General features: G+C 46.9%; 1 protein-coding gene across 1 annotated transcript in view; it reads right to left on the bottom strand.

Moving 5' to 3' along the window:
- The window catches only part of Cnn3 (calponin 3), a 31,570-nt gene extending 25,966 nt beyond the window's left edge, over positions 1 to 5,604 (bottom strand). Inside the window, exon 1 of the mRNA XM_051165496.1 lies at positions 5,340 to 5,604. Within this exon, the coding sequence (XP_051021453.1) occupies positions 5,340 to 5,396 (57 nt within the window). The 5' untranslated portion in view covers positions 5,397 to 5,604. The remainder of the gene's footprint in view (positions 1 to 5,339) is intronic.
- Positions 5,605 to 19,904: the final 14,300 nt, after the last annotated feature.

The raw sequence follows: 19,904 nt of genomic DNA, 5'->3' as shown, positions 1-19,904 counted from the left end.
ATTTCAGTGGTTAAGTTTTCAAGGTAATATTAACACATAGAACAAGTACATTTACAAAACAAGATGGCAGGTCTGAGGACACACTTCTTTAGGAAGTCCCCAGCCCTCTCCAGGCAGAGGCAGGTGGATCTCAGTGAGTTCCAGACCAGCTTAAATCTACATGGCCAGGGCCAACAGTCAGACCCTGGCTCAACAAACACAAAAAAACAAAACCATGTAAGGCCCCTTCAAATACATCAGACCCACACAACAGAATTCTCGAAAAGGAGACTATACAGCAGGATTGAGGACCAGCTGTCAGAATAGCAGTATCTATTCCTGACTGACAAATTCATTAGACCGATAAATATTTACTACAACTTGCAAGCTATGACCCCATTTACTTTTTGTTTTGTTTGTTTGTTTTTAAGACATAGTTTCTCTGGCTGTCCTAGAACTAGCTTTGTTCATGGCTGGCCTCGAACTCAAAAGAGATCGGCCTGTCTCTTCCTCCCAAGCACTGGGATTAAAGCTGTGGGCCAATTTCTTCCATTTCTTTTCTCCTATCCTCCCTCCCACCCCCAGACAATTTCTCTGTGTAACAGAGCCCTGGCTGTCCTAGACTCACTTTGTAGAGCAGGCTGACCTCAAGGTCAGATTCTCCTGTCTCTATCTCCCAGAGTGCTGGGATTAAAGGCGTGTCCCACCATGCCTGGCTTCTTCCTTTTCTTATATTGAGGATTTTTATTTAGTTACACAGCAACTCTTATATTATGCTCCAAACCACAACCTAATATAGACCTTGATCCATCCCTGAAGAAGACCCAGATCTTTACCTGGTGGTAAGAGACATATGATAACAAGTTTTTAACTAGAAATTTGTTTTAACTTCAGTACCAAATATATATATTACAATGACTTTGGTGTGCCACCTTAAGTGATTTTTTTTTTTAATTCTTTTTTTTCTTGGAGACAGGGTCTCACTACATAGCCCTGGCTGGCCACAAACTCACAAAAATCCACATGCCTCTTCCTTCCAGGTGCTGGGATTAAAGACTGCACCATCAAGCTTGATCAGTGATAATTTATCCTGGAGTCACCTGGGAAATACTCTGACCCAGGCCATCCTGAAAAGCAGCTGTTTGTTCAAAGGACATGGGACAGACAGCTGCAAGCAAGGGTGTCACTGGTACTGATCCTCAGTTTAGTATATGACTGTTTTTTGTTTTTGTTTTTCAAGACAAGGTTTCACTGTGTAGCCTTGGCTGTCTTGGACTCAATTTGTAGACCAGGCTGGCCTCGATCTCACAGCTGTTCACCTGCCTCTGTCTCCCAAGTGCTGGGATTAAAGGCCTGTGCCTCTTTTTTTTTTTTTTTTTTTTTTTTTTTAATTTACTTATTTTGTATTATTGATACAGTATTTTGCCCCAAGGAGAGGACTTAGGATTTCAGTATAGAGGGTTGTGAGCCAGTATGTGATTACGGGGATTTGAACCTGAGACCTTTGGAAGAGCAGATGGCGCTCTTAGCCACTGAGCCATCTCTCCAGTGCTTGTTTAATTTATTTATAAGTGACTCAAAATTTTAGTAGTAAGTCTTCCAAAATGGCTTTTAGCTGTTTGGGAATACCACTGGGTACTGGGTAACCAAGAAGATTCTCCAAGTAGCTTGTATGCTGAAACCAGACTTTCTAGAAGGTGGTGAGAACACACATTCCAATCATCACAGGTCTCAATCTCATTCGTAACACTCAGCCCCCACCAGGAAAACACACAGAGGTAAAACCACTGGGGATGAGGGTGCCACACCCTCTAGCTTATTTCCTCCACTACCCTGAGAGCTGTAAGGTCCCTGGCAACATCCGCTCTAAGTCAGCTTTGCTGGCTCCAACATTTTGTTCAGACCCAACTGTCAGGAAGTGGTGCCCTTCCTTAGCGGATCTGTGGGCTTCATTGTGTTTTCAGTTTCTTTTTTTCCTTTTAGTCCCCACAGTGCCTGTTCAGCCTGTGTGACCCATGGGGGCAGTGTCACTTACGAAATCATCCACCCTCCCTCAAGGGTCTATCCTTATCACTTCTACTTCTTCCAGGGCCCCTGTGGATTCTAGGAAGATCCCAGATGTTCCTTTTATTGCTTCTTCTTTTTCTTCTGTTATTTAAAAACAGGCCTGCAGGTCTGTAATCCCAGCTCACAACTGGGAGGCTGAGGCAGGACTAGGAGGAGTTCCGTCTCATTCTTGGCAAGTGAATTCAAGGTCCACCTCAGATCCATGAGACCCTGTCTCAAAGCAGCAATTTTGAGGCACTCACTCTATCCCCAATGCAGACTGAGGGGTCTTTTTTTGTGTGTGTGGGTGTAAAATCTGTGTTTCCACGTTAAGAAGTTTGTATGTTCTGCTATGTATTGGCATTTCACCAAATAAATGTTATTTTCAAAGTTGTTGCCCTGGAATTTTACTGATTCCAAGTAGTTAAGGTCAAAGACACCTTCCACTCATTGATGGACTGTTTTCACCACTAGGCTCCTCCACAAGGCAGCATCTCAGCATATCAGAATGTTACTATTCTCTTCCAATTCACAAACCAGGGCTCCAAAAGAGAGAGAGAGCCGTCAAAGGGCTCGTTGACCTCATCCAAAGCTGCAACTGGGGAGGGGCCTGAATTTACAATGGCTGAACTCTAAAACTTCACTCCACACTACCCCCTGAGACATTAAATGATATTTTAAGAAACAAAATCGGCATGGGGGTGGGGGGCGGGGGTGGGGAGGGGGCTAGAGCTACAATTAAATGCTTAAGAGTCCTGGTTGCTCTTGCAGAGAGAACCTGGGCTCCACGCCCAGGACCCACCTGAGGATGACTTACAATCATCTGTAACTACAGTTCCAGGGGATTCAAAGTCCTCTTCTAGTCTCCAGAGGCACTATAGGCACAAGGTATACAGATTATACATATAGACAAAACATCCTTACACGCACATACACACACACACAATAAATAGACAAACAAACAAGATTCTGATGTTTAATCAACTCATAAACTGAAACAAAAGCAGAAGGGAATATAAAGATACAATGTCGCAATGTCAAGCTCCTGTTCTCATGTGTCTGCTCTTTATCCCACAGTCCTACACCCTCCATCAAAAAGTAACACCCCATTCAAGCACGAAGAGTTGGTTTCTAAGCCCAGAACAGATGATAAATGGCGTGGCAGGAATAAGTACAAAGTCCAGTAGTAACAGGTGGATGACAAAAATAGGGGGAGGGCAGGGGCAGACAGCAGTGTCCTGTGGCTGAACATTTCTAAGTACTTAACTAAGACACTGCTTGAAATTCTTAGAATACTCCAAGTTTCTTCTGGGACCTTGGGCCAATCACACCCTTCTGAGTTCAGCATCCTAACGAGACAAGGGTGCTGGAATCCTAGTGGTGCATCCCGCCTCACAGTGCACCTCTTCTGCTGAGATCAAAAGGGTTTTTATGAACCGATCCTGTATGACAGCCCTACACATAAATGAAAGGGTTTTTTTTTTAAGGGGCTTGGTGTTTAATCCCTATAGCCTTTATACCTTTCCAAAGGTTAAAAACAACAAAGACAAAAACAAAAAACAAAACCCGAGGATTTACTGTTTCTAACACAGCAATAGTGATCCAGCCTGAGTCTCTGTGCGTTTCCTGGGGTTACTGGCTCAATTAGAAGTACGAGGGGACGCTATTACGCTAGTCAGCAAAAAGAAAGCCAGCTTTGGATACCAAGAACCAGGAAAAGTCAAGTAAGTCACTTGTAGGGCCGCCAAAGTCACCAGTACCTCATTTACGATGCACAGGTAAAGAGATTCAGTGGGCGCCAGAATCCCAGAATGAATTACAATTCCGTGCGCCAAGCTCACACGCCAACGCCCTAGGCTTCCTAAAGCCAGGGCTATAAACTTGGAAGGACCGCTATTTTCCAACGAAGTTTTCAGTTGGTGAGTGCTGTAGTCCAAGCAAACTTTCTGCCTCTTTAGTAAAATTTTCATACAGAGAAAACATTTGAAAGGGTTAAAACCCTGAAGATTACAGTTTTAGAACATTGTAATTTAGAAAATTAACCTCTTGCTTCAGAGACTATTTAGAATCTTCTAGATGAAGTACAAGGGGTGCGCTAGATACAACAGCGGGAGAGAATTACCACTCTATCGCTTGTGTCTGACCACGGTGCGCTTTATTACTAAAATGTAATTCCCTTCACACCGTGGACACCCGCAGCTCCAGGGTGTTAACAAGCCCTGACAATGCCAGTGTAGTCTACCAGAGGTGAGATAGCGCGGTGACAATCCTAACATGCTTCGGCTCCCGGGAGGTTAATGGGAATTAAACCACAGCAGCCCTCCTTTGTGGCGCTTTGGCCGGAACAGCAAAAAGGAGACAATGAGCGGTCTGTGCGCAGTTCCACGCCGATTGGCTGGTCACCCCCCCTCTCCGAAACCCCTGATGTCATGGACTTGGAATGCAGGCAGGGAGGAAGGAAAAGGGATTTGGGGAGGGGGACGCCTCTCATCTCTTTCCCAGACCAAAAGTCCGAAAGATAAACCCCGATGCATTCTTGAGATGAGTATTCCGCAAAGCTGCGTCACCAGACTCCATTCACCCCCCAAAATACAACCCGCTACAGCAAATAAACCCCGAACAATAGCGACCCTGCCGAGATATCGTGACAACTCAACGGGCTGCAAACTTCTCAGGATTGCAATCTAAGTCTCCCGTCTACAGCTGATCTCCGGCTCGCAGTCTGCCCGTTCAGGCTTTGTCTGGGGGTTCCCGCACCAGCGCGGCAATTGCATCAAGGAACCACCGACGGGCTCCCTTTCCGCCCGCGGGTCCCAGGGGTCGCCGGGACACTCTGCGTCCCCTCTCAAGGAGGAGGAGAGGAACAATGAGGGGCCCGGTTTGGCCACGTAACCGCCCAACTTGCTTGTGGGAGGAGGAGGGGGCCGGGATGGGAGGAGACGCAGGGTCCCACTGCAGCCCCGGGCTCTGGCGGATGGCGGGGGCGTCAACTCCCGGAGTCCCAGCCGCAAGGGAAGGCCCCGCCTAAGGGCCACGGACCACTCAGGAGCGCCCCCTTCCCGGAGGGGCTCACCCTACAGCTTTGGAGCGAGCCCCCGTGGCGCTGCGGGACTCCAGGCGTCCGGGAACCCACCGCCCGCCAGGGCCGCGGTGCAGGAACAAAAGCCAGGACCAGCGCGTGCGGGACGGCTCCCGCGAGTTGGGGAGCGCGCATCTCTCCGGCTGCCTCGACGACCCTCCGCGGTGCTCGCAGCCCTTACCCCCGCGGCAGGACTTCCCCCAGTCCCCCCTCCCCAGCCCTCCGGCGCGCGTACCTTGTTCTTGACCTCAGCGGAGAGCCCGTAGGAAGGGCCCTTGTTGAAGTGGGTCATGGCGGTTCGGACGACGGGAAAAGGGGCTGCGTTCGGACTCGGAGGTCAGTCGCCCTCGGTGTCCCTTGCTCCTAGCCCCAGCGGCGGCCGCGCGTGAGATGCAAGAGCTCGCTCCTCTGCACTGTGAGGAAGAAGCCGAAACGCGGCAGAGAGACGCGGATGCTGCCTCGACGGTCGGTCGGACTCGAGTCCCGCGGAAGCTCAGAGGCGATCTGGAGCGCGGCCGGCTGTCCTGCTCGCTGCCCGCTCTACCTCTCCGCACGCTCTGCCCCCAGCCGGGTCCCCCACCCACCCCCCCGCCCCCAGGCCTCCGGGGATTGGCCCGCCAGCCGGACCAATGGAACGCCACCTCCTCCTCCTCCTGCCCCCCCTCCCGCTCCGGGGCTTCCCGGCCAATGGCAGCACGGCGGGCGCGGCGCTCCCTCCTTCGGGTGCCAGCCCCCGGTCCCGCCCTCACGCCACTGAAGACCTCAGTGCCCCTCCTCCAGGCTAGTCCGCGGGCTGAGGCCGCCCCGCCCCGGCGCCTTGGGGGCTTCTCAGCCGCTGCGGTTCTCACCAACTCCCAGGCACCCGTGGCGCTCCGACGGTGGTGGGGACAGGAAGCTCCGCGAGCTGGCCCGCTGCTGGCCAGCCACTTCATCCGCCTCCTCCCGGGCCACAGCGCGCCCAGATGCTTCACTGGAAACCCCGGGAACAGCCTCCGAATCCACGTGCCAGGCACAGGGAGGCCGGCATCGACACCTGCCAGGTCCTCCCTCCCCACGCAGCTGCCGCACCTGTGGGTCTGACCTCTGACACGGTCAAGGTTCTTTGCCAAATTCCTGCTCATTCTGTCTAAACTTTAAATGCAGTGCAAAAGAAATTGGGAAAGTGGTGTGGCAAATGCCTGGGGCTTTTCAGGTCCTTTCTGGATTCGCACCAGTTGGAGTTCAGCCAGCCCAAAAGTCTAGGTGGTTGTTGCTCTGCCTAGTTTTTGTTTGTTCGTTTGGATGAGGAGTCTACCTGCTTTTTGTTTCATAATCAGGGATCTCTTTGAATCAGCACTGTTGTGTTCTTAACAGACCCTTCTTTTCTTCTGATCTCAAAGGCAAACTGTCATAGAGGAAGGTGACGACAGAACACTGTCTCCTGTTTGTGCTCATGGGACAACAGGGACAACACTGGACTGTGTGTCTTCCAAAGGTTAGCCCATTTACTTACCCCAAAACCATTAGTTAGATGTCATATCCGTTTTAGTGGCTTAAAGGCTGCAACTCGGAGATTCCTAATATGACCACTATCACCACCTCCATAGTGTCACCTCTTGCCTTGGCGTTCTGGGACACCTAGGACAGGTTTCAGTCCTCTTGAGTCCTAATATATGAGTTTTATTTCCCAAATACAAGCTGATATTCCATAAGAGACCACAGAACAAAGGACAGCAGCCTGCATGAAAAGAGGAGCCCAAACAGCGCAGGTTGAACCTTTCTGGGATAGAAATGCGGAAGTGTGGCGTGGCACAGTGTCCCAAGCCCCCTCCCTGTGTTTGGATCAGTGGCCAGCTTGAGCTACTTGGGGAGGCAGAGGCTGGTGGATCACTGTGAGTTCGAGGCCAGCCTGATCTACAAACTGACTCCAGGACAGCCAAGGCTACACAGAGAAACCCTGTCTCAAAAAACCAAAACCAAAACCAAACAAAACAATAGAGGAAAGAAAAAGAAAAGGCACACAATTTCTATTAGCTGAAAGAATTTTTCATCAACTCTGTAAGGCACAGTGGGATGGGACAGGGACAAGTAGAATAGGCAGAAACTCCGAAATGACTTTTGATTTACTGATTGATTCCGAAGGTGCTTAGAATGTTTAGGGCATTCTTTCCACAGAAAGATGATGCAACTGATCCAGTAAGAACAAGCAGTTAGGGCAGTTTTTCCAGTCTGGTGATAGTGGCCGTGTCATCCACAAGACCGAACGCACTTTTTAGAACCAACACTTGAGCCAGATGTGAAAGAGAAATTAGCAGCTGTCAGGCCCAGCTCCCTGCAGAAGCCCAAGCCTTGGGGCTTCTGTTTGATGGTGGTAAGTAAGAAAATCATGGTTTCTAGTGTTTAACAAGTCGTTGTTAAGGACTACAGAGTTTCGCCGGGGTGGGGGTAGGGGCACGCCTTTAATCCCAGTGCTCAGGAGGCAGAGGCAGGAGGATTGCTATGAGTCCGAAGCCAGCCTGGTCTACAGAGTTCCAGGACAGCCAAGGCTATTACACAGAGAAACCCTGGGGGCAGGGGAGGAGGATGTGTGAATCAGGAAACTACAGACTTTCAAGTCTGTCATGTGAAATGACACTGTCAATGGGCTAGTGGCCGAAGTTGCAACTATGGGAATTTACTTAATGCTCCTGTTCCCCTGTGCGGCTTCAAAATGAACATTAACATTTCCTCCATTCCTTTAGTCAACAATTACGCTCTGCAAAGTACATGATGTTCTCTGCCCCGAACACAAACTCTTCTCATTTAACGCACTGCCAGGGATAAGTAATGCTGTGTTTAAGAAAGGAATGTGGAGGCAGGTATGGCGAGGCACTCCATCAGTCCCAGTGCTCAGGAGATAGAGGCAGGTGGATCTCCGTGAGTTCAAGACCAGCCAGAGCTACATAGCACTTGGGAGGCAGAGGCAGGCAGATATCTGTGAGTTCAAGGCCAGCCTGGTCTACAAAGTGAGTCCAGGACAGCCATGACTACACAGAGAAACCCTGTCTCAAGAAACAAAACAAAACAAAAAAGCAAATAAAGTGAAATTTGAAAAAATGAGAAATGAGAGTAATAGCTAATTGTGTATTGGGACAGAACTGATACATCACAAACCACAGCTAAAGCGCTGTTATATACACACACACACACACATACACACACACACACATACACACACACAGCCCTTCTCCATAAAACACCATCACAACCAGTGAATGCATATAGCCATCACCCTCAGGACTTCTTTAACTTAGAAAAATTATCCTGAGGACGGGCAAGATGGCTCAGAAAGTAAAGCTCTTGCTGACCAAGCCTTACGGCCTGAATTCAATCCCTGGAACCGAGTAAAGGAGGAAGGAGAGAACTCCACAAAGCCGTCCTCTGACCTCCGTATGCATGCTGTGGCACAAGCGTGACCACACACATACACCATACATGCTAAGGATAATAAAAAACAAATTTTATTTATTTTGTTTATTGCTGTTTTATTTTGTTTTGTTCTGTTTTGTTTTTGGTGTGTGCCACAGGTCCAGCCACCCAACCCTTTTTATTATTTAATAATAGTTTATCAGAGGGATATACAACTGTCTCGACTAGTTCTCTTGCTTATGAATCTTTTAGTTGTTTACAGTTTGGGGCTAATACAAATCTTTATTTGTACATTGACTTCTAATGAAGATCCATCCCAATAAACCCATAGTAAATTGAAAACTTAATATGAAATAAAACTAACACACCTACTGAACTACACAATTTAGCAGCACACAGTGTATCATAGAGCGTCTTCAGTTGTTCTCTGGATTGCTCTCTATCTCATTTTTGTTTTATTTTTGACAGCGTCCTCCCCTGTAGCCTAAGCTAGCGTAGAACTCACTGTAGCTGAGGCTGGCCTCCAACTTGGAGTAATCCTCCTGTGTCATCGCAGGTGTTAGGATTTCAGGTGTGAGATACCACACCTGAGTAATTGTTTATGCTCTTGATCACCTGGTTGACTGCTTAACACTAGGAGAAAACCTTGGACCACCTTGGAGAGGAAGGCAAGAATTTGTAATCTGGCTGGGCATGATGGTGTGTCCATTTAATCCCAGCACTGGGGAGGCAGAGGCAGACAGATCTCTGTAAATTGGAGGCCAGGTACTTCACATAGCAAGTTCCAGGCAGTTAGAGCTATATAGATACACTCTGTCTTTAAATATGTGTACACACACACACACACACACACATATAATTTGTAATTTGAAGTACAATTTCTACTAGATGCATGTCACTTTCGCGGTGCTGTATATTGGGAAATCATAAACTACCCTCAATCAGGGACCACCTAAAATTTGCTGCAGTCCTGAACATGCCATTAACATAGACATGCTTTCATTTCTCTTAGGTATGTACCTCTAAGTGCAATGGCTGGCAGGTGAAAGGTATGTGTTTAACTTCTTAAGATACAGCTGATCTAGTGAGATGATTCAGAACGAAAAGACACTTGCTTCCAAGCCTGATGAGAGAACCAACTTCCAAAACTTGTCCTCTGACCTCCACATGCGCATATGGCATGTGTGCGCACACATTCACAAATAATGTAATTTAAAAGTTTTCTTTTTTTTTCTTTTTCTTTTGGTTTTTCCAGACAAGGTTTCTCTGTGTAGCCTTTACTGACCTAGACTCGCTTTGTAGATCAGGCTGGCCTCGAACTCAGAGCAATCTGTCTGCCTCTGGGATTAAAGGCATGCGCCACCACCGCCCAGCCATCTGTTTTCTTTTTACAGTGTGTCTTTTACTTATTGTTAAGATAAACTCAGAAAACCCTGACCAAGTTCTAACAAGAGAGTGTGTCACCAGGGAGAGCCTGAGAATCGTAAACATTTTCATTAATTTTTTTTAAAATGTGAAGAACACTTTGAATTGAAGTGAGCCCTCTTAAACAGTGTAACTACATTTCCAAATCCCCACTGAATGAAAATGGGCATTTGGAGAGCTGTAAACAAGGTTTTGTTGTTATTTTTGTTGTTGTTTGTTTTTTAAAAAGTATTCTTCCAGGCTGGGGAGGTAGCTCAGTGGGTAAAGTGCGGGAAGCACAGGGATCTGAGTTCGAATCCTGGATCTCACCTTTTAAAAAAGGTAAAAGGTGGATGAGGTGTAGTGCTCACAATGCTAGGAGGAGGAGACAGCACTTTGGGCCTCACCGGCCAGGCAGCCTAGCCAAATTCCTGAGAGGCAGGCCAAGGAGAGACCAAGACAGACGGCAGCTGAGAGAGACTAGCTGGGATCCTGGCCCCCTGATCTCCACAAGCACATTACTTAGAGCCAGGCCTGGTACTGGATGACTTTCTAAAAACTACTCAAATCCCTGGAGAGTTTAAATAATTATTTTACAAGTGATTATTTTATGGAATACTTTCTTTTTCATTTTTTCATTTTGTGTTTGTTTACTTTTGGCATGAGGTCTTGCTATATTGTCCAGACTGGCCTCTGACTCACAGACATCCTCCTGCCTCAACCTCCCTAGTGTTAGAGACTTAAGATATCCAGTTTGTCCAAGGCTCAACTTCATGTCCAGTTGGTTTTCCTGAAAGATGAACAGCCAGGTGAAAGGTGTGCACAGGGCGAAACATGGAAACGGGGTGCAGGGTTTCCAGACATGCTCCGGGCACCCCATCCTGTAGGAACCTCTGCAGGTTCAAGTATGAAACCCAGGAACGTGTCTGTGGGGGTAGCATGGGGGGAGTGTTTTGTTGATTTGGTGGTTGCTATTATTTTGAAAGAGGTCCTCACTCTGTAGACCAAACTAGCCTCAAAACGAAGTTGGTTCTGCCTCCACCTTCCAAATGCTGGGATCACAAGCACACAGGTGGGACACACACGGCTGGGCTCAAACCACTCTGGAAGACACTTCTCTTTGTTGTCCCTCTTTGGGAATGTCCATCCCTTACTGCCCTTGAGTGGATTCCAAGAGTCTAAGGCCAGCCTTGGCTACATAGTGAGACTGAATTCAGCTTAGGGCTACATGAAAACAAAACTGTAATTATGAATGGCTTGTCATTGGAATTTTCCATTTACTCTTTCGGATCATGGTTCACTGCCTGTACTGGCACCAGGGAAAGCGAAACCACAGAGGATGACTATATTCTCCACAAGCCCATGGCGCACTTACAAAAGTGATGGCCCTGTCCTCTAACCAGTTAACCTCACAGAGCTCTCCAGAGCTCTATACTAACTAAAGGAAAGAGGAGACGACCAGCAAAATGATACCCCCTGTGCAAGCTCCATCCCTAGGTTCTATTTAAGAAGCCCCCCCCCACCCCCCGACTCCACTGTCTCTTCAGAGTCCTACACTCCAGTTCTAGGCATGATGGTACATGTCTATAATCCCAGAACTTGGAGGCAAGACGATCAAAGTTCAAGGTCACCCTTAGCTACTTAGTGAGCTCAAAGCCAACCTGGGCTCTGTGAGATCCTGTTTTGTTTTTGTTCTTTTTTTTTGAGACAGGGTTCCTCTGTGTAGACTTGGCTGTCCTGGACTCACTTTGTAGACTAGGCTGGCCTCAAATTTACAGTGATCTGCCAGCCTGTGCCTCCCAAGTGCTGGGATTAAAGGTGTGCGCCACCACGCCCAGCTTGAGATCCTGTCTTAATAAGCCAGAACCAACCAAACAAAACCCCTCACTGTCCTATGCTTCTAGTTATCCTTTTCCTCTAGAATACTCCTAACTTGTGTAAGCTTTAGGCCTCCCCAAAATCTGGAGCTACCCTCTAAGGGGGTCCCCCAGAATGTCTGCTTCCCTCCTCTCTAACAGCCAATCCAGCAGCAACTGCTCGACATACAGATAGCATGCCACCACAACAGCTGGAAACCCAGGTTCTAAGTGTTCCTTGCCAGGGCTTTCCCTTTCTAGATTCATCTCTAGAAGGTTTACATTGCCAGGGTAGCTCAAGAAAACTAAAAATAGAATTACCAAGCTACCTAGTAGCCATTTCACTTTGGGTTATAGATCCCCAAGTTGTCGAAAACATCTCCAAGTGATACTTGTACACCTTTGGTCCCAGCGCTGTTGTTCACAACAATGTGTTGAAGCTGGTGAGTGACAGGGAACATAGGAGAATTCAGTAGATAAGAGAAGATGGGTTTGAACTCTGATCCTCTTGCCTTCATCAATATGAGGGTCTTGTGTCAGGGTTTGGGTGTTTCCCATACTTCTTAAAACTCATGTTTTATCTCTGTGGGTGATTAAATTTTGTTGTTGTTGTTGGTGGTGGTGGTTTTTTGTTTGTTTGTTTTTCGAGACAGGGTTTCTCTGAGTATCCTTGGCTATCCTAGACTCACTTTGTAGACCAGGCTGGCCTCAAACTCACAGCTATCCCCCTGCCTCTGCGGAGTGCTGGGTTTCAAGGCGTGTGCCACCGTGCCCGGCGTAACTCTTTGTCACACTGTATTACAGCATCATAATCAGTAATTCGCTCAAGCACAAAAAGTGAAAGCTAAAGTTTCGAACTACTCAGATTTGGTGAAAGAGATAACAAAAGCAACTAAAACTGAATACAAGTGAAATCACACAAAAAAAATAAAAATAAATAAACTCGGGAACGAATAAAGCAGTTAAGTACAGACGAGGTCAATGACACAGAGCAGAAGGTTTTGGGCACAGCTCTTGTCACTGAGGGGCCACAAGGCCATGAGTGCTGCAGGAAATGAAACTTTTGGTCGGCGTGTCGTGTCGACTCACCCCTGTAATCTCAGCACTAGAGAAGTGGGGAGGGACAATTGGATTGCAGACTTCAGGGCTACTCTGGCTACAGCAGAGCAAGCTGGACACAGCAGAGCACGCACCCAGCCCTTGGAAGGTAGAAACCAGAGGTTCGGTTCAACATCATCCTCAGCTACGTGGCAATCCTGGGCAACAGGAGACCTCATCCCAAAAGAACCAACACGAAACAAACTACAACTGGAATCAAATGGTAGGAAGGAGAGAGTTGGTGAAGACATGAAGGCAGAGGCTCTAGAAAGCCCATCGGAGTGGAAGGCAGCAGGAAAGGTGGAGGTCCTAAGAGGAAGGCAGCTGGGCTGAGGAAAGAGAGGGGCCAGGAAGCCTGAGGTGAGCCCGGGGAAGCAGGGGTGGTGAGGGTGGGGACTTGTTCATTCTGGGAATCCTAAAGGGAAGACATGCCACTCCTCCTACCCACTCCTACTCTCCCTTAGTCTCCTTCCTGTATTCCTTCATTTTCCTCTCATCTGGATGACTCCCCTTCCCCCACCTCCCCTCCAGCCCTTCCTCCCCTTTGATGTTTTATCTTGCTTTATCCCTTCTTGAAACCATAGGCAATACTCCACTAATTTTGATGATTGTCATTCAAGATCAAAGGGGGCTGACTGTGTAGGTTAGATACGAGCCAGTGTCAGGGGCAGCTGCCTTGCGATTTATCAGCCTCGAGAGTCAGTTGAGCAAGAGAGCAGGCCTATGGGGTCTGGGGTTTAAACCTTTCTGGGTTTTGGGTTTGGTTTGGGGTTTTCTAGACAGGATTTCTCTGGGTAGTCCTAGGTGTCCTAGAACTCTGTAGATCAGACTGGCCTTGAACTCAGAGATCCTCCTGCCTCTGCCTGGGAGCCAGGGAATTAAGGGCATGAGCCACCACCACCCAGCCTAGTGTTTTTTTTTTTGTTTGTTTGTTTGTTTGTTTTTGTTTTTGTTTTTAATTCTGATTGATGCGTTTACTGATTTCAGGCAATGAGGATCGCAGTGTCCAGGCCTTCCACCTCCCACCCCCAACCCCTATCCCATATCAGCCTTTTGGGGGTGGGGTAGTTTCCAGAGGATTTCTCTGTGTAAGAGCCCTGGCTGTCTTAGACTTGCTTTGTAGGCCAGGCTGGCCTTAAACTCACAGAGATCCAGCTGCCTCTGCGCTGGGATTAAAGGTGTGTGCCACTGTGCCGGGCTCCACTTCAGCTTCTTTATGCTCGTTTATGTCATTGGGTATCATAAGGCTGTAGCCTAAAGGCTCCTGCCTATAAAGAGTAGAGAGAACACAGAGAATCTAAGGCAAGCAAGCTTTCTAAAGTAAAGCAATGGTCCACATTCCAGTGGCACATTCCAGTCCTCTTTATTGCTTACCAAAAACCTTAGATAATTTGATTTAAGAAGGGATCAGAATACTAACGCAGTTTAATCTCTTTGTAGACTTGTTTACTTTGAAATAGAAAAGCCAGAACACCTTTCTCCTTTCTGAAGCGCAAGCCCTTTAACAGCAAGGCAAGGGGGAAGCTCCCAGTCTGTTCAAAGTTGTGTCTCCAACATGCTCACTCACACACACACACACACACACACACACACACACACACACACGAACACAGATTACACATTTACCTTTCATAAGGAAGATGCTTGGATTGCTTCAATGATACTTAAAGCCTTCCTAGAGGAAGCCTAGTCCATTTTTTGTTTTCCTTGCCATGAGATTATAAATTTCAAGAGCACAGGAGCTATTCTGTCCAACAGTGCATCCTCCCAAAACTTCGCACAAGGTTGACCACTAATATTTATCTTGTTAGAATAATCAGTTGGGAGCTCGGAGCTGAGCTCTGTGGTTGGAGCTCTGCGTAGTGCGTGCTAGGTCCTGCGTTACCTCTCCGCAAAGCGGGGCCAGCTTTAGCAGGGCAACTTCAGCTTAACCAATCAGAAACCACCAGCGAATCTCTTACTAAGCAAGCACGGTGGCGCTCTACCTCTTAGCTGTATCTGTGGCCCCCAATACCTTTTAATATTTAATAAATGAACATAAGAAAACAAGCTGCTAACAGAATAGTTTACAGAGCCCGATCATCTGCTGAATCTATTTCATTCAATTCTGCTATTGTTTGTTGAGTGCCAGAATTGTACCAGAAATGCTTAGGCTCTGAGGAAACTTGGGAAATGAGACAGGTAAGGTCTTCCGGGGCTTCCGGTTTAGGAGGCAGCAGGGTTTAGGATATAGTCAAGCCAGTTCCACTAGGATCATGGCAAAACAACACTGTGCTAATGGCCGGACATGTGCTTGAGGGAGTCTAGCCTGAGGAAGAATGGTTGTTCAAGGGAGAAGATAAAAGGAGGGCACATTCCCAGTAGCGGATGAGCTGGAAACTGAAGAAAGAGAAGCAGCTGAAAGTATTGAGTGAGGGGTGGAGTGGTAGTGGGAGGTGGTTAGGTCTCTAGTGCAGGGCCCTTGGAAAGATAGTGCAGTTGTGACCGCAGGTCCAACCAGAAAGCATTGTTATAAAAAAAAAAAAAAAAAAAAAAATAGACTGGTTGCTCCCTGCTTCTGGCTTCCAGTGTCAATGGGTGGTCTCTTCTTGAGCATGTGTTCCTGCTACGGTGCCATCTGCCATGCTGAAACACAGCTCAGGGGTCCCTTACCGGGAACTGCATGATTTTGCATTTTTAGCCTCCAACACTGCAAGTTAAAGAGCACACTGCCCCTCCCTTTTTCTTCTTTGGAGACAAGAGTATATAGCCCAGGCTGGTCTTGAACTTGCTAACTAGTTGAGAATGGCCATTAATTTCTGATCTTCCAGCCTGTAACCGCCAAACACTAGGATTACAGGCATGCCTGACCAAGTCTAATTGTATGCAATGCTGGGCCTTGAACCCAGGGCTTTGTGCTTATTCGAAGAGCACTCTATTGACTGAGCTACATCACAGCCCAGGCTTTTATTTCCAGCATCAGAGGTATTTTAACATCAAGAAACAGACAACAACAAATAACAAGACAGGACATCAAACAAACAAACAAAAACCCTTTTCTGTGTGTTTCTGAATTAAAGAAGGACGAAAACAATCCCAAATTAGTTAGGCATTAAGGTGATTTTTTTTTTTTTTAATGGAGTTTAGAATAGTCTATCTGGTAACTCAGTCCCAAATTGAAATAAAGTATAGGCAAGGTAGGTGATTCACACCTGTCATCCCAGCTGCTTGGGAGGCTGAGGTAGCAGTATCCCAAGTTCACAGCCTGCCTGGGCTAGAGGGTTAGGTCAAGGGCAGCCTAGGCAACTTAATTATATCTGGCTTTTAATTAAAAAGTGAAGAGGGCCTTATTTGCAGCTCAGTGGTACAGCATAGCAGGCAGAAAGCCCTACATTTTTAAGCCCAGTGCTGGGAAAAAAAAAAAAAAAAGTAGGTGGGTCCATTGTCCAGCCACCCTGGCTGAAAAACGCGCCTATTATGTTATAATACTGGTTCAGCTGCGAGCTTATGTTTTAGGAGAGGAATGTGGTCAGCATAATAGGAAAGAATTTTTTCCACTCCCTTTTGTGCGCTCAGAATTGGCCTCCACATTCGTTTCCATTTCTTTCTCCAACTTTGCATTTTAAATTGTTTGGATTGTGATCACAGATTTTATTTTTTAGTTTTTGGCCTCACCTAAAACCTCCCCTCCCCCCTAAAAAAAATTAGTTTTCAAGGAAATTTCTTTGTAAAGGGATTTCAATAATTTTTGCTTGTAGCTCTTAGCTAGAAGAGTATATGGCTGTGATTTAGAGGCATTATTCCAAATACCCTCTCCATCCTCCACCCCCCACCAAAATCTCCCTTTCGGCTGTTGAAATGAATTTCTGAATTGCCCAGTTTTGCTGTCTCACCAAGAGTGCTGTGGTCTGAGTGTGTACCCTAACTTACTCAGCAATGTGATAGCATCAAGAGACCTGCAGGAAGTCACCAGGTCTTGAGGGCCCCTCCCTTAGGATGAGATTAAGAATTTTATCAAAGAGACCTAGAGGGCCACTGGGCCCTTCTGCTCTCAGTCTTGTGCAATGCGAGGACACTACATCAAGGCACGCAGCAGCCCCATGCAGAGTCAGACCAAGGGGAAGTCCAAGCAATGTAGCTACTGGCAATACGTGGTTTCAGTTACTAGGGAGGCTGAGGAAAGAAAGATCATTTGAGTTCAGGGTTCCAAGCAAGACCAGCCAAGGTGACATGGCAAGACCCTATGGATTTTGATTTTTTTGTTGTTGTTGTTGTTCAAATAATTTGGTTTGGTTGGGGGGGGCGGTTGTTGGCTGTTTGGTTAGTTGGTTTTGGGGTTGTTTGCTTGCTTGCTTGTTTAGCCAATTTTTTGTTTGTTTGTTTTGCTTTGCTTTGTTTTTCCAGACAGGGTTTCTCTGTGTAGCCTTGGCCATCCTGGACTCGCTTTGTAGACCAGGTTGGCCGCAAACTCAGAGATCCGCCTGCCTCTGCCTCCCAAGAGCTGGGATTAATGCCTACCTCTGCCTCCCGAGAGCTGGGATTAGCCAGGTGTGGTGGCACATGCCTTTAATTCCAGCTCTCAGGAGGCAGAGGCAGGAAGATCTCTGAGTTTGCGGCCAACCTGGTCTACAAAGCGAGTCCAGGAGAGCCAATGCTACACAGAGGAAACCCTATCTCAAAAAACCAACAAACAAACAAACAAACAAACCAAAAAACCAAGTGCTATAATTAAAGCTGTGTACCACCGTGCGTGGCTTTGGAGTCAATTCATATTAAATTAAATTCGTTTTTGTTTTTTGTTTTTGGGTTTTTTTTTTGTTTGTTGTTGTTGTTGTTGTTTGTTTGTTTGTTTTTGAGACAAGGTTTTTCTGTAGCCTTGGCTGTCCTGGACTCACTTTGTAGACCAGGCTGGCGTCGAACTCACAAAGTTCTGCCTGTCTCTGCCTCCCAAGTGCTGTGATTAAAGGTGTGAGCCACCATGCCCAGACCTTATTAATCATTTTTAAGAAAGGTAGGAATTACAGGGCAGAGGTTAAGAGAGCAGTCTGGAGCATGAAGGTGCATAGTTGTGGTGTGTTAGAGATGAGTTATGTGACCTTTGTAAGCTTTAGCTGTCTGGCTTATAAGGTGCGTAAGAATTAAAGATTTATTTATTTGTTATTTATACAGTATTCTGCCTGCATGTGTCTCTAGAGGCCAGAAGAAGGCCCCAGATCACATTATAGATGGTTATGAGCCACCATGTGCTTTCTGGGAATTGAACCCAGGGCCTTAGGAAGAGCAGCCAGTGCTCTTAATCTCTGAGTGATCTCTCCAGCCCCAATGTGTGAGAATTAAACAGTTGCATAATGTTCAAGTACATGCCCCCAAGGCCTGTGGTACTATAGGAAAGTAAAACTTTGGGGAGGCATAACTTAGAGGAAGGAAGGTCACTGGAGACCCTGGGACCTTATGCTTCTTTTTCTTGTCCTTTGCTTCTTGGCCACAATGAAGTAATTGACCAGCTTTGGTTCTACCCATGTTCTCATTGCTCTGAAGTATCTGCTTGCCACAGGCCCAAAAGCAATGAGCTAACTGACCACAACAGATTTGACTCTCTGAAGGCATGAATAAAAACCTTCCCTCCACTGGGTGTGGTGGTGCACACCTGTAATCCCAGCATTTAGGAGGCAGAGGCAGGCAGATTGCTGTGTGTTTGAGGCCAGCCTGGTCTAGAAAGTGAGTCCAGGACATCCAGGGTGACACAGAGAAACTGTCTCGAAAAAACAAACCAAGCAAACAAAACAACCCAAAACCTTCCCTCCATGTAAATTGACTTTCATCCAGAATTTTGCTATAGTGATGGAAAACTAACAAGAAGACTATTAATTTTGTCCAGATACTCTTTTTGAATTAAATTTCAATGTTCCCTCTTGAGGACTGCTTTTCCACTTATATAACCATTCAAAAGCCTGGTTAATATACAACTTAAAAAAAATTGTTGTCTCTTTCAGACGGGAGCCAAAAATGCGGTTGCAATCAAGGCCAACCCAAAAGGGACGAGCAAAGGTCGGCAAACAGTACTCTCAAAATATACACACGGTTTCCCTCTAGCTCACTCACTCATTTAACAAATAGCCATTGATGTCTTCTGTTTGTCAGGTTCTGTCGTGGACTCTGAGAAGGAAGCTATAACCAAGACAAAACCCATGCCTTGAAAGGCACGTCTTGCCTTACTGGGGATTTATTAGTGAAATTTGTTTATGAAAATTCAAGAGGTTGTTTTGTCTTTCTTTCTCTTGGGTCTCATGTACCTAACGCTGGCTTCCACCTTGCTATGTAGCCAAGGATGGAACTGAACTTTGTATCACACTACCTCCACCTTCTGACTGTTAGCTGAGGCTAGGATTGAAACTGAGGTTTTGTGCACGCTAGGTAAATACTCCACTAACTGAGCCGCACACCCATCCTACAATGCCTATCTTCACTTCTTTTTTTTGTGGGGTGTGGGGTGGGGTTTCAAGATAGGGTTTCTCTGTGTAGCCTTGGCTGTCCAGTTCTCACTTTGTAGACCAGGCTGGCCTTGAACTCAAAGCAATCCACCTGCCTCCCGAGTGCTGGGATTAAAGGCACGCGCCACCATGCCTGGCCTATGTTCACATCTTATATTTACCCAAATCTACATGTGTACAGCCAATCTTGTCCTTCTAGTGAGGCACTCAACTGTGCATGGAGGACAGCTCCAAGCATCTTAGAATTTAAAACACCCCCTATGTTTTTGAGGCAGGATCTAATGTAGTTATGACTGGTCTCAAATTTACAGCCGTCCTCTTACCTTAGTCCCCTGCGTGCTGGAATTCCTGGTGTGCGCCAGGTGTGAGCTGTCTTCGCTTGGGTTGTCTCATTGGCAGCCTGGGGTAAATGGGTCTCTGAGCTTTGCAGGCCCCATGTTCCTAACCTATGCTCCAGTGACCTGCTTCAAGTCACCACACAACACATCTGTGTCTGGAGGCTTCTTCCATGTTCTGTGACTTGAGCTCACCTCATCTGTCACCTTTTCCAGGAAGCCTTTCCTGTCCCTGTGTGCCCGTGTTCAG

This window comes from Acomys russatus, chromosome 23 (genome assembly GCF_903995435.1).
Source record: "Acomys russatus chromosome 23, mAcoRus1.1, whole genome shotgun sequence".
NCBI classification, from domain to species: domain Eukaryota; kingdom Metazoa; phylum Chordata; class Mammalia; order Rodentia; family Muridae; genus Acomys; species Acomys russatus.
The sequence above is the reverse complement of the archived record's forward strand: the minus strand, read 5'-3'. Positions and strand labels throughout refer to the sequence as shown.